Genomic DNA, 26444 nt, shown 5'->3' on the forward strand with positions numbered 1-26444 from the left:
GCGTTATGGTGGGAGTTGCCAAACTAGCTTTAGAAACTTCAATTTAGCCACTGGTGGGTTTGCTCTAATCAGATGTACGATCCAACTGGAGTACTTTGTACTTTGAGATAATGAAATAAAAAAATCGATTTTTTGAAAACTAAAAAGGTAAACCTACAACCCCTAAAACGAAAGTTTAACCGTTCCCTCTGAAGAGGTTGAAAAAATATATTTCGAAACCACGACTTTTGCCGCTTGTGTTTGCATTATTTGGGTGTTTGCTTCGATGTCAACGCTTCGAGCACGTTTGCAAGCGGTGAATCTAGACATATAGATGTGAAAATAGCAGCCAACATGTGTCATCTAGCCAAAGTATGAATAATTACTATTTTTATCGTAAAGGTAAATCATTATTTTAATATCATGTTTTAAATATTATACAAATATTTTTGAGAAAATAACAGAATCCCACTTAAAATCGAATACGCATTCGTATTAGGGTAATCCTAATTAAATTATATGTTTTCTCTTATCATTATCTGCTTATCTTATTATATAACACTTACAGTAACAGCCCTTATTTTAGTAATCTAAACAAGGTTAAGATGTTCATAGTACTTTACATTTTCAACAAGTGAGAAAAGGATGACTCCCATTTTGTTCAAATATTATTCACACATACTTTACACTTTTATACATGGCTTCATCGTAAGAATAAGATGTTTCGCTAACAACAAACTTGCTAAATTTTGAGATCAACGCAAATGGGAAACAGTTTTGTTCAACAAAACAAATTGTACGGACGGACGGACAGATCTAAAAAGCTGGAAACAAAAACTTTGCGATTATACATTGGTATGATAATCGACGTGTAATATTGTGAGAGAGGACCACAAGTCCCTTCTATGTGTTAAAGTTTATATTTATTCATTTTTCTATCGCCTCATAGCAGGTAAGTAGGCCGAGTATGCTGCTGGATACATTGAGTTTTGTTGAGCCCGTTGTATTGCCGATGGGTCTTGATATTGTGATTGCATATTCATAACTCCCATCTGTACTGGAATTTGTGTTGCATTGTTTATAAACCCGGCGGTGGGATTTGTTATATATCCACCTGTACTTGAAGATTGAGCAGCTGACATACGATAAGAATTTAATGTACTGTACGGTGACATTAGGTTGGGACTAATAGCAACGTTCGGGCTAACTCGGTTCGAAGTATTACTCATATGCTGAATAGGAGCGGATGCCGTGTTTCGCGATAACCGGCTGTTTTGTGATCCTGCAATTGGGGACACGTTCATATTTCCAGTGTAGTATTTGTGATAATTCAAGGATGGCATCTGGGTTTGGATGGAAGCCGGTGGTGTTGAAATATTTCTAACCGTATTCTGCTGGCTCATTAGCGACGAAGGAGAAGGTGTGAGTGTACCACCAACATGGGAGTGATGATTTGGTGGAGGTGTGATATTGACTGCTCCTGCCGGTGGTGTATTACACGATGGACCTACCATGTCAACACTAGTTGTTAGCTGTTGCAATTTTGAGAGGCACGAGAGTGAACCTTGTATTACGTTACCTTGACTTACTGTTCCTTGAATATTTCCTGCTTGACAATTGTTATCCATCTGAGGTGTTGGGGTTGGTGTCGGAGTAGGTGTGGGCGTAGGTGCGGGTATTGGTGTATGCGACTGTTGATGACTAGCACTACCCGGTTGAATGTAAAAATTGTTGGCTGATGAAACGGCACATGAAGAAGGCGATGGTCCAAGACGTTGATGGGGACTGTGGAGGCTATTAGGTGTTGCTAAACTTGTGTGGCTCCCTGACATTCTATGTTGTATCACAGTGGTCATCGGAACGCTTCCATAAGACGTAGGCGATTGGGGATAGCCTTGACTAGAGATGCCTAATTGAGATGTGATGTATCCGGACTGATGCATGTTTTGTGAATGATTCTGATGATTTATAGATGCTCCCGAAATGTGACCGTACGATTGATGCATTTGTTGCTGCAACGCCAGCTGGTGCTGATGTTGTTGTGCTACATTCTGCTGTTGCATTGACTGTTGCTGTGATTGTTGATGTTGTTGGTGATGACCTGGACTTGCCAATGGCGGAATAGCATTCCCAACTGGGGGAGTGGAGCGGTTTTGATGTCTCTGCTGTTGTTGCTGATGAGTACTCACGGGAGTTGCTGTGTTTCTACTGATTTTTGGAGTCGTAGATCGATTATTAGTAGTACTCCTATTGGTTTGATGTGAGAGTTGTTGTTGCTGAACTTTTCCACGTGCGGCCGTACCCGCATTCTCCATACTTGAATTACTATTAATAATTGCCATTGATTGCTGTGGACTTGAAGCTGAAACGTGAGTGTGCATATTCATTTGTTGCATTTGTGACTGATGTTGCTGTTGTTGAAGTGAGCAATCAGAATATGTATTCACTTGATGAGATACGACACTAGAAGGCCTCATATTGTCAACAGAACCTTGAGTATTAATATCGCTTGAAATGCTAGCAGGCGATTCCAACCCTAACTGAGTAACATCGAGATCACATTGGCCATACTGATGCAGGCTATGCACCGAATTTGTCGTTGAATCTGGGGTATAAACACCGATGGATTGCACCTCATTTTGACTACTATGTTGATGCTTTATGTCTGTATTTGGCATACTAGAATTATTGTTTGTATTTTCCTGTTGATTCAAATCATCATTTTGAAAACTGGTTTTAGATGAAACGATCTGCTGCTGCATGTTTTTGTTCAACATTTGCTGATTATGGTGCTGTTGTATGCCTGCCATCTGGCAGGAATTACTTTGTTGACTGGAATGTGCAGCTTGTTCGTTGTGCTGCTGATTTGTTTTATTTATAATACAATTGTCGTTTACCTTGTGATCTACCTTGCCTTTCGAGCTCGTTTTAATTGTATTATGCCCACCGAATTGTAAACCAGCTGATTTTGCGCAAGAACCATCTGTACCAACGGTCATGTTAACACCAGTTAATTGTTGCTGCATTTGATTATCGATGGTATTCTTACTGTATTTTGATTCTTCCATTGTTTTTGCACTTTTTATACTCTTATGCAACTCAGAATTTATGTTATTTTGGCCCGATAAACATTTCTTGTCTAATCTTTGGTTTGAACGTTCTTTAACTTGATATGATTGCTGGTGTTGCTGGTACTGTTGCTCTTGATGTTGCTGGAACGCAGTTTGATATAGATTCGATGGAAAGCTACCATAAGCCATTGATGTTGCCAAATCGAGATGAAATTTGTTGGGCGATTTCTGGTTTGAAGCGTCCAAATGCGAGAGATTGTAACTTTGGTAGTAAGGATCTAGTTGCCAATATTGTGAAGTAGTGTGGTAATTAGGTAACTGATTAATGGCGGGAAACTGAGGAGCTATTTTGTTGAGATCAATAGTTTTTGAATCATGCATAGAATGTTTTGAAGTGTATTTTTCTGCACGAGGATTTACACTGCTGGTAGTTGCATTTAAACTAATTTTGCTATTATCTGTTGTGGAATTTTGCTTTGTTTGATCAGTCGCATAATTATTTTTAGCGCAATTACCACCATTGGAAGCTGATGCATTTTTGAGTGCTTCTTTCTTTATACTCTCCGGTCTTTTCAGAGCAACTCCTACGTTACCTACACTATTGCCACTAGTACTGTAACTCTCTTGATCAGCCCTAATTTTCACCTCGTTTTTTGATTCAGCTTTAACAGTAGCATTCTGAACTCGCTTGACCTCTAATTTATTTTTTTTACCATCTTCAACATTGGAACTTTTCTCCTTTGTTTTCTTAGGTGGATCTGCGCAGTTTTTTGATAAATTATCGAAGTTGTTTGACAATTCATGACATACACTCGATGTCTTGGTTTCGGCTGGTTTGTTTTTTTCGCTGGTTTGCTGTTGAACCATCAAATCCACATCGTTCTTCGAGGACTTTGCAACCGAAGGTTCTTTTTTGATATCAATTACAGGGTTAGTGGGCGACTGCTCCAGTTTTTCATCACGTATATAGCCGATCGAACTTACTATTGGTGTTGCTGACAAATTATAATTTTTAACATCTTCACATTGCTGAATAACTGACATTTCCTTGTGTTGTTCCGCTTCAGCTACCTCGGCAAGGTGTTGCTTACTGGCTTCCTCAGCAGCGTTTTTGATAAACTTTTTTTTATGAGATCCTCCACTTTCAAAAGATGTAACGACAGGAGGAGCAACTGTTAAGTTATCCTCGAGTGCTTTTTCTTCTACTTCCAATTTATTACCAGAATCTTTATGACCTTTAGTCGAATTTTTGCTCTCAAGACACACATAAGTGGTGGTTTCAATTTGTTCAACCTTTTCGCGTTTTTGAGCCCCAGCTTCGCAATCACTAGTAGACTTTATATCAACAATAATTTTAGGTCTTCTAATTTCTAAATTTTTATCGTAATTCTCATTAACCATTAACACACTTGTCGTGTTATTGCCAGCTACTCCATCGCTGTTAAGAGTAACGGACGGAAAGAAAATAGCTTGTTGCTGTGGTTCGATCGTTTGACATGATGGTACAATTGTGTTTGCATCTTTTTCTACTACCTCTACTGTATTTTGGCCTTCTGACAACTTCTCATTCACTTTAGAGTCTATTTCAATGACAGTTTCCTTACCGACACCAGACTTCGACTCCGTAATAACCGATATTTTTTCACTCAATTCAGTAGAAAAAGAATCTTTGTTACCGCCATTGACATTGCTACACACAGTACTAGGATCGTTTTGCTGTTCAGCAGCTGTTCGAGACGCGCTTCCGAACTGGGTGGTAAACGCCACATCTATGTTTAATTCAGTTGCCGAAACGTTGAGTTTGATGTTTTCTAAAGACTCACTTCTTTCACTACATGGTAATTCATTTTTGTCTTTTGAGTCAGACTGATTAATCAAAACTGTTTCATTGACAACGCTAAAAATTGAATGGTCACTTTCAGAACCATTGTTTTCGATTTTGGATTTATAGGTAGACTTCAATATTACACACTCATCGTCATATTTGTTTTCTACGCTACTCATCACGTTTTCGTATTCAATGCCCGTTCCGTCATTTTGAGATGAACTCTTATCAATTCTAGCAATCTGAGATATTAACTTCTCTTCAGGTGTTTTGTTGTCAGTAACGCGCATGTTACATAAGTCAGTGGAAACATCATTTTTTGTTGTATCATGTTCTGCTTGGGTGTTTGACTCGGCCAATGTCTCATTTTTCACACATTTATCAACCACTTCAGAGATATCTTCATTTTGCGCTTTCTTTATATCATTATTGTCTTGTTCGCTTTTAGTGTCTATTTCAAGCGTGGGTTTCAGTTGTACATCATCTGTTGTTTGAGTATGTGGTTCCTTATGATCACTTATCGTTGCAATTGAAGTTATCATATCGCTAAGAGCTTCATTGTTTTCTTCAGCAAAAACATCCATTTTGTCGACACAAGAACTTTTTGTTACAGAAAAAGCCAAGCATTCCTTCGAAAGAATACGTTTTTTGCGATTAACCGTTTCTTCCTCCATTTCATCGTCAGCTTCTCCTGAGGACATTTCGCTTGATGAACTATTCTTGTTACCAATTTGTCGCCTATCTCTTGCTCCTGAATCCTGAATACAAGTTTCACTTTCAACATCTTCCTTAACTACCGCAAAAGCATGACGAGAATGAAGTTTCGTTCGAACTGTCTCTGGCAGAGTCGACTGCTTTTTTACTACCGATGATAAATTATGTCCGTCACTATCTATAGCAACTTCGGGAACAGCAAGTCGACTGTTTTTACCAGAATTTCGCCTTGCAAACCTTTTAAATGTTTGTCTTTTGAGCTTCTGTGAAACTGAAGGGCTCTCTTTAGCAACAACGACATTTGTTTTCTCGAAAATTATGTCCTCAACTGTAGTATAAGTTACTATACCTTTCGAAGATTCTGACTGTTGATGTTCATGTAAAGAATCTTTGCTTTCTTCGCTTCTCCGCTGAGGACCATCTTTCGATTTGCGCACGTTACTTGGTCGTCTTACAGATGTTGATACCTGTGATAAATCTTTTAACGATAGCTCTTTTACCTGGTCTAACTTTGGACGCTTGTTTTCTTCCACATCGGCCTGCAATAATTCAGATCTTCTGCGTTTCTTTTGTGCAGGTGTATGAATAGTTGATGCGCTTGACGTAGGTTTAGGAGAAGAAATATTTTCATTGAATTTGAATGGTCTTAAACGCTTGCGTCCAGATGAAGAGGATTCTATAACATTTTGATTAATTCTTTCACCAGATTTGGCGTTTGATGAATCTAAGACAAGTGGAATTTGCTTTTCTATTTTTTTATAAAGGTTAACAGGCCTCGCCGTGGAGTATCTTTTACCACGTTTTTTTATGCCCCTGAATTCTTCACAAACATCACTTTGTAGAGCAGCCACAACGGATATCGGATGTTTGCCTGTGTCAGATTCATGCACGAGGGTTCCTTCTTCTACATTTTCTTGTTTGAGCCTTTTATCCAATGGGGGTGAAACAACAGGAGCTATATCATGTTCCGGAAAATAGGGCACCGAAGATAGTAGGGGTGTCCAACGCAAACATTCTTTATCAATAGTACGTCTCATGCTAGAACTGAAAACACGTTCACAGTGTTTATTTACAACATCCCAGTCGATGCATATGATAGGTTTATATATTTTAAACCCATCTTTGGGTATTTTTAAATATTTTACAAAATTCAATAACTGAAAAGCTAAGGCTACATCTGCGATCACAATTCCTGTGTCTCGTGAAATCGTTCGTAACGACACTGCTCGATGGCGATTGTGATAAAGATATTCCATAGTTACTGATCGCCAATAGGCATGATACGACACGCGACCCAAATCAGATAATGGTTTTTCTGGTGTACCAGGTTGGCCTTCTTCACGACTCAGGAGGTAACTGAAATCAATCAAGAATCTTCCGAAGCCTTGTCGTTGATACTGCGGCATCGTCATTATGCACGACACGTTGTACTTTTGTTGACAGTGTTTTTCTTTAGAAAAATAGCCAACAAGGTGATATCCTTTTCTGTCATATTTAGTTAAGACGTAGAACAGGAAGGGCTCTACGTCGTAGTACAATGTTTTATGATCCAGAAAAAGTTTTGCCAGCAAGCACAAGTTTTGGCAATATATTTTGTTAGCATTACCGTCTACTTCGAAAACTGAAATGTCATTGCATCGGTATATTTCTGTTCCAGGAGGATGGCGCCACAAGCACTTATCTTGATGTCGCTGCAGGACTGCCTTACTTTTGGTGTACTTTAAACAAAACTCACATAGAAAAAGTTTAGGCAATCTGAAATGAATCACAATGATTTTATTTAATTATTTCAATCATTTCATAATCTACCTGGCATACTCCTGCGGAAATGGACTAGAATACCAAGTTTGAATCTCATGTTTCCCAAATTCTATAGCAGCAGGACATCGTTCTTGTGCAGCCATGAACTTTGACGGACTTTGCATTGTAGATAAAAGTGTATTTTTCTTCGATGGTGATGGAGGTTCTGGTGTAATAGCTTTGGCGAACGTCTGCGCATCTAACCGCATCATCTCTGCCAACGAACTGGTCGCCTGATCCCGGACTTGTTTGTAAAGTTCAGCATCTTTTTCCGTTACCCCATTCGGAAGTGGAGGTTGTTCTGTACAGAAAAGAAACATTTGTATAAAATGATTAATATTTTTTAGATATCTGTTCAATTATCGCCAGGCTTGATCTATTATCGTCAGGGGGGCTAATGAAGTCATAGAGAACTTATCATTTGCAAGAAGATACTCTGCAATATGAGGAACCAAATTGAAGCTCTTGATTTATTTACTCCCTGACGATAATAGGAAAAGCCTAAGGACAATAGAACAGGTACCCTATGTAATGTTTCGCCATATTATTAATAACATAAAAATGAAAACTTGCTGTCAAAGTTCGTTCTTTGATATGGTCGACAAAATGAAAAAAATGCATTCCAAAAGCCGAAAACAATTAAGGATTAGAGCTATTCAATCATTCCTGTGGATTTTGGTGCCCCTAGCCATTACCAAAACGCGCCAACTTACGCGAGAGTGTCGTATAGAAATTGCTCGCCGGGTTCGTCGCTTTGACGTAATGTTTACGAGAAAACTCGTTTAAATCTCGGTAAAACGGTAATGGCTAGGAATATCAAAATTCACAGGAATGGTTGAATAGCTATAATCTTTCTTTTTTCCGGTTTGAGCTTTTTAAGTGCACCTGCGTTGACCAGCGATTATTGATGTAAAGCAAGTTACTACCTCCTAGAGGATGAGTGGATAAAATGAGTGGCATAAAAGTTAAATATCAGAAAATTTATTTTTCAAACTCATTGAAAAAACATCACATTGCATGTGTAAAACGAATGAATAACATATCTCACCTAAATTTTATTCCATTGAAAACGGTTTCTTTTTGAATGCGGCTATAAATAAAATAAAGCCTTGGGTTGCTACAATTCCGATTCGGAACTCGACCTTATGTTTACTAACACACACAGACAGACTTTGCGACCAACTGTTTTAGTAGTGCACAGGACACAATTGCGGGGCTAGGCGCTACAATCCTTTCTTACTGACACACTAACAACAGTTTCTCCCGAGCCGAGACTTGAACCTACGACGAGTTGGCTTGTTAGGCCAGCATCGTACCTCGTCACTAGCTGGGAGAGTGGAATGAGGCAATCAAAAATCATTATGATTCTGTTAAGATTATTGTTTCATGTTAGAGAACAAAAAAGGATAATTGAACACATGATAGAACAAAAATTGTTGTGTAGAGAACAAAATTGTTAACAGAAAAGAATCTTTATCATGAAGTTTTCTGGATTGGAAATACTTCCCAAAATAAACGTTTCTCTTTCTGGAAAAACTGCATTCAAGATCGCTGTTTTTCTGTCCACATCGATTCTTCGCGTTTTTTTATTCGTTCTACTCTACTATTTCTTCGTTACACAGCAGTTTCTGCTATTTTTTGTGTGGACCGTATGCAAAAGTTTAAAGCCATCATCATGCAACTAAACGACCCTACAGAACTATTTTGCCAACGTTCTCCAGGTATCGCATCTATTAATCATGTGTTGCAACGTTGAGTTAAATGGTTTCATAATATCCGAACATTCACAATCAAGGATGGAAAAAAACCTTATCGCATAACAATCATTCGGGTATCATTTTTGAACGCGCTATTCGTAAGCTTTCAATCCCAACAAACCACCGCTATTAAAAGTTACACATTCTCAAGCGTACAAGAGAAAACTTAGAGCACAGAAATATGAGCCGTTGAGAGCAAAAGTGGTACATGTGCCATTAAGTAAATTTTCAGGAGACGCGATAAACAGAAACACTCGAATAGTACCGTAAAGCGCCCTAATTCTGCGCGGCTCTAAATTCTGCGCACTTCGTATTAAAATGTTAAAAAATATCAATTAAAAGCATATTTCCAAAAATGATGTTTGCGAGTGATTTCCTATATATAAACTGTAAATTTTCTGCTTATGTTTCCTTTTTAACTAAACGGCATCAACATTTTGATACGAAGTGCGCAGAATTAGGAGCCACGCAGAATTAGGGCGCCTCACGGTAAATCATTTTCAATAATTTTTTCCAACATAACTGCACTAAATCATTGCTGGAAAGGTTTTAAAAGACGGTACATGAAAACATAACGAGTTCTGGTTAAGAAACTTACACAAACTTCAATGGAAAAACATGTACTACTTTTGTTCTATAGGAAAAATAATGAGAACCAGAAATAAACGTTGAGAGCAAAAGTGGTACATGTCCAGTCTGAGCATGAAGGATGCATTATAGCTCACTAATCCTAGGACATAGAACATGCATGTCTTCAGCGGAGTTGTCCAAGTGATTGGGTACTAGGGTAACGGGAGTATTTTGGCCCACATGCATATTTTGGCCCACCCGGTAACATTTTACGCATTTTATCTGATAAATTCAATGAATATTAGAAAACTGTGCATTGAATAACACACCTAAAAATCATACTACACTATAATTTTCCGGCGAAAAACTGGCTCTAGGTAGTTTTTTGTTCAATCAACGGCTCTAGGTAGTGTTATTTTGACATTAGTTCATACATATTCAAAGTCACGGCTGAGTCAAGAGGAAGTGGTAATATACAAGTCAACGTCCGGAAGCTATTGTAACAAATATGTATGCTTTTGAAACAATTCGTTGTTGTAGTAACATCAATGAAATGTCATAGAAACAGTTTGTATACTCTAACATGTTGGAAAAAGTTGAAAAGGTGGTTGAACGCATGGCCGAAATATGTTTGCCTCATGCTGAAGCAAACATATTTTGGCCATGCCAAATTTTGACATCTCTTTGATTACCGTTTGGCCGTTGCACGTGAACAAAGAAGCAGCTTGTGACAATTTACAGGTAATTACTTCTTAATTTATCACATTTAACGATATGAAATTAGATGAGAATGCCTGTCAAACCGCTATAAGCCAAATCATTTCATTTTTAGATGCCTAAAATTTACAAAAGTTCACAGCAGAAGGATGTTCTTCTCAAACCCACTATTTTTGCTCTAAAAATACCGATGATGATCTTAAATATATTTAGTCCGAACTATTTCCATACACGTCTGTGGGTTGGTAACGAAAGGCTGAAACTCAAAAGGCTGAAACCCGAAAGGCTGAAACTCGAAAGGCTGAAAAGTATGTTTCATAACGAAAGGCTGAATGCACAAAAGGCTGAAACCACAAAAGGCTGAAACATGAAAGGCTGAAACTTTTGTAACTTCAATCATAATCGTTGAAAAATTCGGATACATGGATAACAAACCTTTATAAGGTGACAGAGTGCAATGTTTGAGTATTAATTGGTTTGTGCAATGGAAAATTAATTTTCGGCAACATTTGAATCTATACACACTTGACTCTTGTACACGTTTCCTAGATAATTCAATGCGAGACGGCCGAAGGCCGCGAGTGTGCGCCGGCGACCCGCCGTCGGAAGCGCCGGCCACTGTGGGGGGGGGGGGGGCAGCCCCCCCGCAGAAATCACCTCTGTATAGGTTCGTTCGTTTTCCAAGGTCTACTGACTCGTAAGGGTGATCCCCTAGTTTAGTCCGAACGAGCGATAGCGAGTAAGGACAGCATACATCTCGGACAATCGAGTCGGCCGTAGGCCGCGAGTGTTCTTTTAGAAATGAACTTTGTGAATTTCAGCCTTATGATTTTTCAGCTTTTCGTGATTCAGCCTTCCGTGTTTTCAGCCTTTCGTGATTCAGCCTTCCGTGTTTTCAGCCTTTCGTGTTTTCAGCCTTATGTAGTTTTCAGCCTTTCGTGATTTCAGCCTTTCGAATTTCAGCCTTTCGTGTTTCAGCCTTTTGAGTTTCAGCCTTTCGTAGTAGACCCCACGTCTGTAGATATAAAGGTGGGCCAAAGTAAAAATTTGGTGGACCAAAATATGTTTTGAGTACTTCGTAGAAATTTTGATATTTTTAGGATATTTTTCAATATATTGCATTGTTGAACGGTGTATATTAAAATAGACATTTTGCTTTTAACAATGGTATAATAGAGTAGGTATTTATGTTGAAAAATCGTGTTTGTTTTCAATGAACTGTGCGAACACTTCCCAAAGCTGGCCAAAATACCCCCGTTACCCTATAGGATGATGATCTTTTTGTTAAGGAATTCTGTCACTTCGTGGCGCTAGTTTATATGTATTTATTAACAGAAGAAATTTCACATAATCTAGATCGACTGGGGCTGATTCAAAGAAAAACACCCTGGTATCTTTAAGATTATTTGGCCGAATATAACTTTCGGTAGACTACCGGTTGCCCTCCGGATCCAGAAATACTGTAGAAAAGGAAAACTGAACAAAATGTTTTGGCTATAACTCTGGTATAAGTTATCACATCTCGGCTTTTCTTTGATATTATGGTATATTATTGCTTTCTGCATCAATTTATATAAAAACCCAAAAAGTGAAAAAATGGCAAATGTACCACTTTTGCTCTCAACGGCTCTTTGATGATTTTGTATTGCCTGCTTTAGGCGAAGCGAACAACATATGAGCCGTTGCGGAATAGAGTGGTCTATGTGCCATCGAGCAAATTGTTCAGGAGAAGCAATTTTCGAAAAATCTCTGTTCAACGGATTCTTTCAAACAAAATGTTCTAATATAAAGGTTATGAAATGGTTTAACATTGGGATTCATAAAATTAACAGTTTCTTTGCGAAATCGGTGATTTATCTCACCAATGTACATAGACCACTCTGGCTTCATATATATTTTACTGGAATCCTCGTATCGTTTCGGAAAAGAGTGGTCTATGTACATAAACATAAATAAAAATGACGTCAACTCGTATGAAATGGCTGGTGTCACATGTTGTATGATGTACATGGCATGTCACATGTAACATGTGACGTGTAACATTACATGTAACACAACATGTTACATATTACATGATATTTGACATGTTACATTTTTCGTGTTACAAATCACGTGTAACATGTTACAGGACAAACGACAAGTTACATATCACAAGTAACATGGTATAAATCAGCTTTAAAGTTCGATTTTTTGAAATTTTTCTAGTCTCCTAACTTCAGCTTCTTGAGTAGATACGGTTTATGTAAAAAACTCATTTTTGAAAAAAAAATGGTCTATAGACCACTCTGTTCCGCAACGGCTCATATAGCGAGTGTTTCACAAAAGAATCGTAAACGATTGCACTCGGGCGATCGCAACGATTCTTTCAAATGTTCGTTGCGTGGCGGAATTCGGCTACTCCACGTCGCGCTTTCACCGTGATATACAACGATGATTCTTGGTTGTTTCAAATATCACATGCCAATGCACCATGCTACAATTTCCGTTAGCATTGATTATACCTGCTTGCTCCGGTAAGCAATCAGATGAACACAATCTAACGTTCATTTGGATTCATAATTTTGTATCACTGGCGATAGTATCTCAAAGATTCTCGCGATACTGTTGAATGCAAGTGTACTTGGATACAATAAATACTATCGTGTTTGAATCATTCAGTCTCCTTCTATGGTACTCGGAACTCTAAGAAGCGAAAAACAATGGAAAACTTGTACGCGAGTGGAAATAGTTGAGCGATACCTGATGAATCAAAGAACACATTTGCATGAAATATTGCTAGTGAGTGAAAATTTCCATGCTTCCTCATACTAATGAATTAGCTCCATTTTTGCCTTTCTACCAAAAATCCTAGCAATCACTGCAAAAACCAATGGTATAAAAGTGCTCCAAAGGGCCGAATGTCATATATAACTCGACTCAGTTCGACGAGCTGAGTATTTTCTGCATGTGTGTGTGTATGTGTGTGTATATGTGTGTGTATGTGTGTGTGTGTGAAACTTTGTATTCTCACTCACTTTGCTCAGAGATGGCTTTATTGTTATGAATCATTTAGGGAACTTTCATTGATTACGCAAAACAAAAATGAATATTTTCGAAACCCTCTTCTTTTATATAGATCCTCAAGATTTTTTGCATTGAAAATAAATTGAAAATAAAAACCTGTCTGCAGTGAAATTTACTATGTCATGCATTCTGGTCCAATACATTTCTGTGACCGATCGCATAGTAAAAATAAGCTGACTTGAATGATAATTGGCAAGCTATACTTCACAGCTTCAAATAAAAGATTTTCAATGTCATTGCATTGGTATGCGTAATAATGGGATAGCTGTCAATTCGTTTTGTTTTGGTCATTATTGCATTCGTCATTTCGTCTCGTTTCCATTTCATATGTCCATCTCGCAAATGTGCTGAAAAAAATCTACCTGACACTCCACCACGTGGAACGAGAACCAAAACAAACCAGTTTTGACACATACGTGTGAATGTGTTGGTAACTTCCTACAGTGGACTCTGCTTTTTTCGGGTGTCGTCAGGGACAGAAAAAGTGTAGGGAGAGATAAAAAAAAGGGTAGTCCGAAAAGCCAAATAAAACATTTCCGGTGTCAAAAGTGTCGTTTGAGTGTAGCTACACCGCGAAAACGAAAACAACAGATAAAATTTACCTGACACTTTACCACGTGGAACGAAAACCAAAACAAACCAGTTTTGACACATACGTGTGAATGTGTTGGTAACTTCCTACAGTGCACTCTGCTTTTTTCGGATGTCGTCAGGGACAGAAAAAGTGTAGGGAGACAGAAAAAGGGTAGTCCGAAAAGTCAAATAAAACATTTTCGGTGTCGAAAGTGTCGTTTGAGTGTAGCTACACCGCGAAAACGAAAACGACATATGAGTACAATGACGTTTCGATTATATCACGACGTTCAAAAAAAAAATAATTTCGCGTCATACATTTAAAACATATTTATTTCATGTTATTTATACGTGTATGTGGTGTTAATGTATGTTTATTTGTGTGCGAACGTTATGTTCAGAATGTTCGGTATATTTGTGCTTTTGGCCACCAGAAATTCGCTATTTAGAGTGAAAAATAAATCCAGCAGAAATTATCAAGGTGTATTTTTTTCTATAAATTGAAGTGTTCGTGAAAATCTATTTTAAACAATAATACTTCAAATGAATAAGGCTGGGTCTCACCGCTACGTGGATTAATTGGGATTTTTATTTTACGTTTAAATACATGTAATAAATGTAATGCCAACCTTTTACACTATGCGCAAGCTACATGCGTAACTCATCAGTCTAAATCAAGAGAATGACATCATGTTATCTCAGGGTGGCCACTCAAAACCCGAAATTAAATTCCCGGTTTTCTCCCGGTTTTTCCCGGTTTGTTCAAATATTTTTCCTGGTTGATTGTACTTTTGAATTCTGTAGTTTTCCATACAGTCAAGGAATAAAAAAGCGTGACTTTCGATTTACATCTCAATATGCTCTAAGTCACTTCTTGGCGTGTTCAGCCTTATTAAAATCAAGAGATATAGTCACAAAAAATCGAAAAATGCGACGGATGTCACCTTCCCGAGAGGAGATGTCTACAAGTATCTTATAAACAACGCATATAATACTCATATACTTCAGCAGCTCACGCATCTCCTCATCAATATCAATTTCGTGTCCTCCTCAGACAACCTGTACTGTATCGTACACTAAGCGCTGCGCTACAAGTCTGTCTTTTTTCCAAATTCATGACTACGCACTCCTCATTCACGGAGATACCTCGCTCCAACGTGGCATTGCCATGCACTAGAATCAGAATCTTCTTAAGGGGGGACCCTACTCTAGAAGGTCGAAAAATCATGAATTTTCATATTTTTTTTGATGCTCTCTCTAAATCAGTACCTAACTGGTGGTAAGTTTTTCTCAGCTTCTAGTAGACCGATCGGGCTGAATTTTTTTTTTTTCAGTATATAGAAACATATTATCTATCTTGTTACGTAGCCGCTTTTGAAAATTCTAAAAATTGCCAAAATGGCGGCCATTTTAGTAAAAAAATTGTTTTTTTTTATGAAAAATCACTATTTAAAAAATCATAAAACATTGAAAAACTCAGATATCAAAAAACGGCTACGTAACAAGTTAGATAATCCATTTTTACATGTTAAAAAAAATTCAGCAAAATCGGTTCAGTAGATGCTGAGAAAAATTTACCACCAGTTGAAGAAACATGGTTTCGAGAGAAACGCTGCTTACAGCGTAATCCTCACTATATTTGTATCCAGAACGTGCAAAATATATCTTTAAAAATACCTTAATCAATAGCCACAATATCCGAACACATCACTCTACTCTAAGCATCCGAAAAAAAAATACGAAAATTTATTATTTTTCGACTTTCCAGAGTAGGGTCCCCCCTTAATAAACACAATAAAGTTAGGAAGTTTCTTGCCTGAAGCAGCTATCAGATCTCTACAAAAAGTATCAAGGTACGAAATCAGCAATGTCTTCGTCGAATGCATACTCAATAGTTGTGAGTATTCTTGGCGACATCTATCAGCTACAGTTCCCGCGAGATTATCGTTGTGAACCGTTTGCTCTAGGAAAAATTCGAGCCATTTGAATGCTACTTCCGGGGAGCTTACCTTGGTCAAGTTAGCTTCCAAGAGAAAGATGAATAAAAACAAAAACTGTTTCATGCACTGTAAGATATGTCAGCCATCTTTTCCGGGTCACAGGACTAGTCTTTTTTTGGTTAAGTATTCGAGGAAACTTACTTAAGAAATTTTTGTCTTGTGATCGCCATGAGATGGCTGACAAAAAATGAGTGTATGGCACAATCTCACCCCGGCTTGTAATGTTCCTTTTCAGTTATCAAAATTCCAATAAGAAATATGTATTTGTATTTTGTATTTGTGAAATATAGAAGGGGGCCAAGGGCCAGGTCACTGGTGTTATGAGGCATCATTCATGCTATACCAGTGATAAGAGGATTGGCATCACAGCCTCAGTAACCAGCTGGTCAATTAAATTCTGCGTAATTAACTAGGGCAAGTTGCAAAAATACTGTCTAGTTAGGGTAGCATCTTGGCAAGGTTCCTGAGTTATAACTAGTCAATTAACCGCCGAAGGATAAGGAAAAGCAAGGAGGTTAATAAGTGTATGTAAGTGTGAATGTGTGTGTGTAAATGTATGTACATCTGTTTGTTTGTTGAGTTTACTATGCTGAAAAATAATGATGATAATAATAAAAATACTTTTTGTTATTAATTTTAGACAAAATAATAATACTGATAATAACAATAAATAATAATAGTAACAATTCTAATAAAAATAAAAACAGAATATATTAATAATAACAACATATACTAATCAATAAACAAAGACAAACATGATAAAATAATAATAAGCTTTGAAACGAAGAAACTTTCATTATGAAACTCGGAATAAAATCGTAAAAGTTATCATAAAATAAAAACAAAAAGAAAAAAAAATGGATATATGAACGATGTAGTCGATAAAGAAACATGTACACGTTTTCTGAATAATACTACATACAACAATACAACTTTGCACATTAGCTAACAGTAATTTAATTCAACTTCACGTTTAACCACAGTCCATCCATGAATGCATAAGAGTCACACTGCCAGAAAAAAAGTAAAAGCATTAAATTCATTTTATCTAACAAGTGACGAAGTATCATGTGGGACTGTAATGCATTCATGGATATAGACAAGAAAAGAGCTTGCACAAAGTGGTCTGGTCCAAGTGTGAGAAAAATTCTTTAGTTGTTCTACACAACCTGTATTGTGTCATGATTTGCTCCGGCTGTAGTTCGGCAATTGTATTATCAGATTTGCCGTTGAAATGTGTGGGCTTTAACTGTGCACGTTTGTTTCACTACAAGTGCACCGGGCTCACCAAGGCGACGGCAAAGATGATTACAGACAACGATAATCTTTGCTTCAAGTGTGATGAGTGTTTATCAAACCAGTGTTGTGGTGGGCAACATTTGACTCCGGACATGAAGCGTATCGAAGAAGAGATGCAGAAATTAACCTCTCTCTCTGACTCGGTCATTCAAATGCGGGATCAAATTGCGACCCAGATAAACAGCGCGATAAATATCAGTATGGAACAGTTGAGATCAAATGTAAAGGAATCTCTTGAAAAATTATTATGTGAGAAATTTGAAAAATTGAATCATTCGGTTTTGCAATTGAATACAAATCAGAATATAGCTGCTATTAATAATGCTCGCGCGCGGATTGGGAGGATTCCTTCTGAATCGGACCAAATCGGCAAAAAGCGTAGAATCGAATACGAAAATAATGACGATGTTTTTGACGACGGTGCAACTTTTGCGCAAGTTGTTAAAAGTCGCGGTAAAAACAATAAATCTAACTCAAGTAACAAAAGTAATACTAATATCGGATTTAAACCGGTTAAACCTAAGACTCGTCCGGTTATTGTGATTAAACCGAAAGAGTCCAAACAACCTTGCGAGGAAACTCGGAAGTTTTTGAAAACTAACTTAGATCCTAAAACACACAAAGTTAGTAATTTCAGGAACGGTAAAGATGGTTCCATTATTGTCGAATGCGCCGTTGGCGAAAATATTGATTTAGTGAAAAATGGCATTCAAAGCAATCTGGGTGAAAAATACAGTGCTGTTGTTCCCACGTCGGTGCCTAGATTGAAAGTAGTGGGCATGAGTGAGAATCTTTCTCCTGATGTTTTCATTGACTATTTAAAGAGTCAAAATGATTGCATCACAATCAATGAGGTAAAAGTAGTTAATATGTACGAAAATCCACGCTTCACCTATAACAAGTATAGCGCGGTAATTGAAGTTGATTTAGAAACGTATAATAGTTTGTTATCTGCTAAGCAAGTAAATGTAGAGTTTGATCGGTGCTTAGTATTGCCCGCGATAAATGTGCTAAGATGCTTCAAATGTGGAGAATTTGGACACAAGAGCATGAATTGCAAAAATTGTGATGCATGCTCTAGGTGTAGCCAAAACCATAAGACATCTGAGTGTACATCTACTGTATTGAAATGCGTCAATTGTGTAAAAACGAATAAAGAGCGTAAAACTAATTTGGACGTCAACCATGCCGCTTTTAGTTCAGAGTGTTTAATTTATAAAAGACTATTCGAGCAAAAGAAAAGCAGCTTGCGTTTCAATAAATAGCAAACAAGTTCCAACGAGAATGTGAATAAGTTTGATTTTTTGTATTTTAATATTGCGGGGTTGACAACAAACTACGTTGCATTACGTCAGATTGTTGAAGATAAACGTCCACTTTTGGTGTTTTTATCAGAGACTCACATTGTCGATGATGAAGCATTTGAACAATATAGTATTCCGGGATACAATGTTGCTGCTTGTTTATCACATTCTAGGCAAACTGGCGGTGTTGCTATTTATGTCAGAGAATCAGTTCAATTCCAGCTTTGTCACAACGAAGCTAAGGATGGTAACTGGTTCTTGGGCATTACAGTAGTTGGTGGCATGAAGGTGGGCAATTATGGTGTTTTGTATCATTCTCCTAATGCTAGTGACCGCCGTTTTCTTGAAATATTGGAAAACTGGCTTGATGAATTTCTTGATTTGGGTAAAATAAATATAGTGACGGGCGATTTTAATATTAACTGGCGAGATGATGCAAATTCGAATCATTTGAAGCGTTTAGTTGAGTCTTTCAATTTGAAACAAAGTGTAGATGAATATACGCGTATTTCCCAGCGGAGTAGAACTTTGATTGACCATGTTTATTGCAATTTTGATTCGATTCGTTCAGTTACGAATTCTGATATGAAAATAACCGATCATGAGACATTAGTAATTAATGTTCTAGAAAACTTGAATAATAATAATGATTCAATAAAATTGAAATGCTGGAGAAAATATTCGAAACAGGCTGTTTCGAACCTTGTTGAGAGAAGCTTGGGTTTTCCAATCGCGACCGGTAGTTTAGATGAATCTGCAGCTGTTCTTACTAACATTTTGAAGACGTGTACGAATCAATTAGTTGAACATAAATTTGTTTCGCTGAAAAACTCGAACAGCTGGTATAGTTTGGATCTTTTGCGCCTAAAGCGCAAGAGAGATAAACTGTACAAAAAGTTTTGTAGATTAAACAATCAGAATCATTGGATTGAGTACACGTTCGCGCGTAATAAATATTCACAAGCGATTAAAAAGAAGCGTTGTGAATATATCCAGAGAAAGATTGTTCAACATCAAAATAACAGCAAAGAGTTATGGAAAATTTTGAAATCTTTGTTGAAACCTAGTAATTGTAAACCGCGGTCCATAACTTTTGAAGGCACATTAGAACATTCAGAACAAATTATTGCATCTAGATTTAATGATTATTTTGTCAATAGTGTTTCATTGATCAATCAATCCATTGAATTGGTCGAGGAACCCGACGAAATAAAACAGCCGATTAACAGTAGTTGTACATTTGATGGTTTTCACCCAATCACGTTAGAAGAACTGAGAAAAATTTGTTTTTCATTAGGTAAAACGGCTGGAGTAGATAATGTAAATGCTAGAGTTATTCAAGATTGCTTCAATGTCATTGGTCACACTTTGCTGGACCTCATTAATGAATCGTTGCAAACAGGGCACGTGCCTTTGGTGTGGAAAGAATCGTTGGTTGTTCCGATTCAAAAGGTTGCTGGAACGATTAAAGCCGAAGAGTTTCGTCCCATCAACATGTTACACACATTAGAAAAGATATTAGAACTAGTTGTTAAAGGCCAGCTTCTAGAATATTTAAATAGTAACTCGTTGCTAATTCCGGAACAATCAGGCTACCGGGAAGGCCACTCATGTGAAACCGCGTTAAACTTAGTACTAGCAAAATGGAAAGATAACTTAGAAAATAGAGACACAATATTTGCTGTTTTTTTGGATCTAAAACGCGCTTTTGAGACAATTTCTAGGCCCTTATTGTTGAACACAATCAAGCGCTTTGGAATTTCGAGTACTGCATTCAGATGGTTTGAAAGCTATTTGTCTGACAGAACTCAACGGACTGTTTTTAATGATTCTGTTTCTAGTCCCGTGGAGAATGATCTTGGAGTTCCACAGGGAAGTGTATTAGGGCCCCTTTTGTTCATTATGTATATTAATGACATGCGACGAGTTTTACGTTTTTGTGATATTAATCTTTTTGCCGATGACACCGTATTATTCATTGCAGCTAAGAACGTAGAAGAAGCCGTTTCACACTTGAACGAAGATTTACGTTCTCTAAGCAGATGGTTGAAGTATAAGCAATTGAAATTGAATATTGATAAAACTAAATTTATGATTTTCTCGCGCACCGTTGTAAATGATGATGTCTCTGTTTTGATTGATGATGAGGCAATTGGTCGCGTTCGGGAGATTAAATATCTTGGCGTGATTATTGATGACAATCTAAAGTTCAACGCTCACATTGACAATGTCATCAAGAAAATTGCCAAAAAGTATGGAATTCTATGCCGTCTGAAAAACGAATTAACGATTAGTAGTAAAATACAGCTATACAAGTCAATCATCTCTCCACATTTGGATTTTTGCCCTACTTTTTTATACTTAGCTAATAACACACAACTGTTGAGGTTACAGCGTTTGCAGAATAGAATAATGCGTTTGATTTTAAATTGTGATAGATTAACTTCCTCTGTTTTCATGTTGGACGCTTTGCAATGGCTATCTGTGAAGCAGCGAGTTGTTTATTTGTCTATGGTGTTCATTTTTAAAATAATTAATGGTTTGCTACCTCAATATTTGAGTGATCGAATTGAAAGAGGAAGAGATTTTCATAGATATAACACTAGAACCGCGGATGAAATAAGAACACCTTTCTTTCTAACGAGAGCTTCACAAAATTCATTGTTTTATAAAGGTATAAATTTTTTCAATTCGATGCCAAGACATGTTAAACGTGCACCAACACTTGCGGAGTTCAAGAGACAATGTATTTCACACGTGAAAGTTTCTATTGTATAGAACGATACTAAGTTTTTCAAAATGATGTAGAGTTCACCTGACGAAGTTTGAACAAACGGATCTTAAATGACGAAGTTTAACAAACGGATTTATTTTAGATGAACTATTTGTTTTGGTTTCTATTCATATATTGATTGTTTTATTGAAGCTTGTAAATGACGAAGTTTTATACGAACGGATCTGATTGTGTTGTAAAATTTTATTTATATGTTTATATTAAATTGGACTTTTCTAAATTTATAACAACAAAACTACTGTGTTCGTCACGGTGATGATGATGGATTTTTTTTTCTTTCATTATTGTTGTTGTAGCTTTAAAAATAATAGAAAGAGACTACAAAAGCTTGAGCCTCGCGCGCGGTTTTCAGATATAAATGATTTCTTTTAGCGAATTAAAATTGTTATTTGAATGCTTAGAGAAAATCATGAAATAGTTGTGGTTGGTCTGGCTGAAGGTCATGAAAACCCTGTACTAGTTTTGTGTGCTCTATGAATCAAGTATACAGTTTTTGAAGAAGTTTATATCTGGAGGTAAAATCAGTTCGTTTTTTTTTTTGTTTTGTATAACTGATTGAAATGTGATCACATTAATTATCTATAGATAAATCGTCCAGCTCAAACCTTTGTAGGGGTATGTGGCGGGACCATCATCATCATCATCATCATCACAAAACTTATGCACGCTGGGAGTCTCTTTCACATCCTACCAGTATCGCCAGATCACAATTCTCTGGAGAGAGACTTGACCCCTTGGGCCAGGTTTATTCTATGAAGCACTTTTTATGTCAAGTGGAAGAAATCATTTCGAAACCTCGTTTCCCTCACTAATATCGCTTGTTACATTTCCTGGAGAGGGTTCATATTGCTCTGGTGTTATACTATAAGAAGGGCCTTTTTTTAAGGAGGAAGGAGTCTCAAAAACCTCGTTCCTCCACAGTTATAATTACAATTTCCTGAAAAGCTCAGAGCAGTTTTATTATATAAGAGGGATTTATTATTGTTAGAAGGAAAGTCAACAGCTCAGAGCAGTTTTATTATATAAGAGGGATTTATTATTGTTAGAAGGAAAATCAACAGGGTAGGGGGTACTATAGAATTGGACTTGAAGAAAGGGTATATGGTGGGGAGAACCCGAGAATAAACCCATGTTAAATATTCTTCTCGACGTTAACCTCAGTTAACCTATTGGAATAACTTTTCAAAATAACACTCTGTTTTTGCATAAAAAATGTACGTCTGGCTTTTTTTACTGGGACCATTGGCTCATAATACTTAGAGGATCAAAAAGTGGTCCATAATAGTGGGAATTGGATGTGCATATCATTTTGTGAGTTTTGAATAAAATAAGTTGTGTAAAACGTAAAAATATATAAAACATCAAACTTTAATGTATTTACTACAAATAAGTGTAAATTCGAGTTTAATAATTTTTTCTCGATTTTTTATCGTTACTTTAAAATCACTATTATGCTTAACGGATCCATAATGCTGGTATGACTGTATTCGTTTCCGAAACAACAATATCGCACGCTTAGCCTTGGGGCTAATAGTGGTCTCGATCAACTAGATTAGTTGAGAGAATTCGTTATCGATATTGTTTTTGACACATTTTGTATGTGTAGTATACGTACAACGATACACCGTGCCCCAGTGCTGAGTCGAGAAGATTTCCAGCTCGAAAAGATCCTCGACTCGATCGGGAATCGACCCGATATCACAATCGTGTGGGAGAGCTAGCCGACCGACATCGCTAACCACAGAGCCACGGGGACCACGCTTCCGAAAATAATCTGTATTATTTTATAAATTTGATAAATTGAAGAACTGAACTGAACCAAAATTGGTCAAAATCGCGCCACATGATCTATGGTTGAATATCAACCATTTCTGATTTGAAAGAAACTTTGCACACGTATTTGGCTTAGCAAACTGAGCATTAGGATGCCAGCCAAAATGGTCATCTCGAATTTCAAAAAAAAAAAACCCTTTACAAAATGTTCACCTGCTCGAAAAAACACCCTGTGCAAAATTTCAGCTCGATCGGACTTAAAATGGCGTGGCGCAAAGCGATTGAAGTTTGCCTTTTTTGAAAACCGAAAAATCACCCATGGGGGGGGGAGTACGTGAAATTTCGGTTTTCGAATTTTTTTTTGATGCCAAATGACTTAAAAATGCATGAAACGTCGAGAATTGGTGTCATCTGAAAAAATTTTTTTTTGCAAAAACCTACTCTCTGGAACTTAGTCGTTTTTTCAATTGTGGAAGGCGGAGTTCGAAATGATTAGAATTTAACTTTTGAAATTGATCACTAGTCTTTCGGAATAGCTTGTATAATGATATACACTATAACTAGCATCGAATACATTATGTTTCATTAGGGTGGTTCATTCATTCGGCATAGGGTGGTTCATAATATTGTGAAAAATAAGTATAAAATAAAAAAAGCACTCCGGTTCGTTTGATTGGTGTGACGTCTTCGACAAAGTTGTAGATAATAATTCTGTGTTTCCAAAAAAATTAGCTTCAAAAAATTATTTGATTATTTAATTTAAGAAAAATTAAAAATTATTTATTCAAAAGGGCTTATTTTAAAAATAAATGATTTTTTTAATAAAACCTACAAAAGATTACCAAAACAATGGAACCAGTCCGATCATTTAGAAATCAAGAAAAATAAGTTATCATTTTTTGAAAAAAAAAATATTTTTTGAAAAAAAGATATATATTTTCAATTTTTTTAAAGGCTTTTTTTTTTGGAAGGACAAAATATTATTTACAACTTTGCCGAAGACACTATGCCGTTTTGACTGTAGACATATTTTTAATTTCCAATAGAGCACTCTTTGAGGAATTGAGAATATTTCTACAGTCAAAACGGTTTATTTGATTGGCATAGTGTATCTGCTAAAGTTGTAAATAATAACTTTGTTCTTCCAAAAAAAATGGACCCTGTAACAAAAAATTAAATTAAAAAAATATATAACTTTTTTTCTGATTTCTCCATGGCCGGTTTCGTTGTTCAGGTAAACTTTCGTAGTTTATATACAATTATCTCATCTCATCTCATCTCATTATCACTGAATAACATCGATACAGTCTTTTGTCCGATTCTATAAGCCAGAGCGCTGTGTGTTCAATCAAGTGTTGGCAAAGGACATTATTGTGGTAAATAAAACGAATAAATTGTCTGGTACAACATTCGAAAGAACAAGTACAAGTGTCTTAGAGAGTATATTTTTCAAAAAAAATAAAATAAAACATATTCCATCAGTTTCCACCGTTTCATGTACTTTTAAGACACTTGGAATGGAAAACATTTTTCAAATATTCGAATTCCATGTACCTCCCGTGTGTGATTTTGCAAATGACATGAAAGCATTCAACATTTTTCGCGAGACACAATCTTAATTTTGGTTGAGATAATTTTTTTTTTGCACAGAGTAGTTTTTGATACATTTTGTAAATTTGTTTCGTAATAACTTGCCATTTTACATATAATTTTTCCAATTCAACATTGCCACCCTAACGACAATGATATAACAAATATTTTCAGGAATTTTTCTATTGTTATTCAGTGAAAAGTGATTTTTTTCATTTTATACTCATTTTTACACAATAATATGAACCACCCTATGTCGAATGAATGAACCACCCTAATGAAACATAATGTATTCGATGCTAGTTATAGTGTATATCATACAAGCTGTTTCAAGAGACTAGTGATCAATTTCAAAAGATAAATTTTAAAACTTTGAACTCCGTCTTGCACAATTGAAAAAACGACTAAAGCAGGTATTAGATGAAGCAAATATTTGCTATTTTTGGTACGGATTTTATTTTGTGCAAATAAAACTCGTACCAAAAATAGCAAATGTTTGCTTCGTCTAATACCCGCCTAAGTCCCAAAGAGCAGATTTTTGCAAAAAAATTTTTTTCAGATGACACCAATTCTCGACGTTTCATGAAATTTTAAGTCATTTGGCATCAAAAAAAAATTTCGAAAACCGAAATTTCACGTACCCCCCCCCCCCCCTTGGGTGATTTTTCGGTTTTCAAAAAGGCCAAACTTCAATCGCTTTGCACCACCCCATTTTAGGTCCGATAGAACTGAAATTTTGAACAGGGTGTTTTTTCGAGCAGCTGAACAAAATGTTTAGGGTTTTTTTTTTTGAAATTTTCTGGTCACTTTTTTCCATACGATGATTGGCGCCCTACTGAGCATTTTTCAAAAATGGAGAGTTTTTATAGACCCATGAGTTATTAAGATTAGAGTAATCTACAAAGGCGTATGCATTTTAGCATAAAGAGATGAGTTTGCATTACTTATTTCACATGTAGGGGAAGGGAGGTTGTTGAGACAGTTACGAAACTGTTATTTTTCTAAAATCGAACAATGTTGGTTATTTAACGTTACCTATGTACTTTTAGGAGGAGTCACGAGTCAACGTATCTTTTCGTTACAAAAGTAGGGGGGGGGGTTGAAGTCTAGATTTTTTGGAGCAATTTGTGTACGACGTCTAGCCGCAGACACCATCTTAAATTCCAAGATGGCGGGTTTTGAAAAACAGCTAGAATGGCCAAACACCACTTGATATAGGTATTTCCACCTTTCACATTCTAATGTCGAATTCCTTTTCGCGGTGTAGCTACACTCGGACTACACTTTGTACTTCGATTTTTTTTTCACTTTCCGGACTACACTTTTTCTGTCCCGGACTACACCCGAATAAAGCAGAGTGTACTGTAAGGAGTTGATAACACATTCACACGTATGTATCAAAACTGCTTTGTTTTAGTTTTCGTTTCACGTGGTAAAGTGTGTCAAGTAATTTTTTTAGCACATTTCCGAGGTGGAAATATGAAATGGAAACAACACAAAATGACGATGATCGCCAATGACCAGAACAAAACAAATTGACGCTATCCATATTATTATGCATACCAATGCTACTACACTAAAAACGTTTTTTTAAGCTGCAAACTGTAAGGGGTAA

The 26444-nt window shown here is 36.7% G+C and overlaps 2 protein-coding genes across 2 annotated transcripts in view; one reads left to right on the top strand and one right to left on the bottom strand.

Annotated features, from left to right (window-relative positions):
* Positions 1-373: 373 nt before the first annotated feature.
* The window catches only part of LOC129731415 (uncharacterized), a 38699-nt gene continuing 12628 nt past the window's right edge, over positions 374-26444 (bottom strand). Inside the window, exons 2-4 of the mRNA XM_055691394.1 lie at positions 7399-7690; positions 1559-7344; positions 374-1486 (exon numbers count right to left, since the gene is read on the bottom strand). Of these exons, the coding sequence (XP_055547369.1) occupies positions 915-1486; positions 1559-7344; positions 7399-7690 (6650 nt within the window). The 3' untranslated portion in view covers positions 374-914. The remainder of the gene's footprint in view (positions 1487-1558; positions 7345-7398; positions 7691-26444) is intronic.
* On the top strand, positions 17254-20483 carry LOC129731417 (uncharacterized). Its single transcript, XM_055691395.1, has 2 exons — positions 17254-18222; positions 19244-20483. Exons 1-2 carry the CDS (start codon positions 17374-17376, stop codon positions 19259-19261), a joined length of 867 nt encoding a protein of 288 aa, XP_055547370.1. The 5' UTR covers positions 17254-17373; the 3' UTR covers positions 19262-20483.

This window comes from Wyeomyia smithii, chromosome 3, assembly GCF_029784165.1.
Source record: "Wyeomyia smithii strain HCP4-BCI-WySm-NY-G18 chromosome 3, ASM2978416v1, whole genome shotgun sequence".
Classification (NCBI taxonomy): Eukaryota; Metazoa; Arthropoda; class Insecta; order Diptera; family Culicidae; genus Wyeomyia; species Wyeomyia smithii.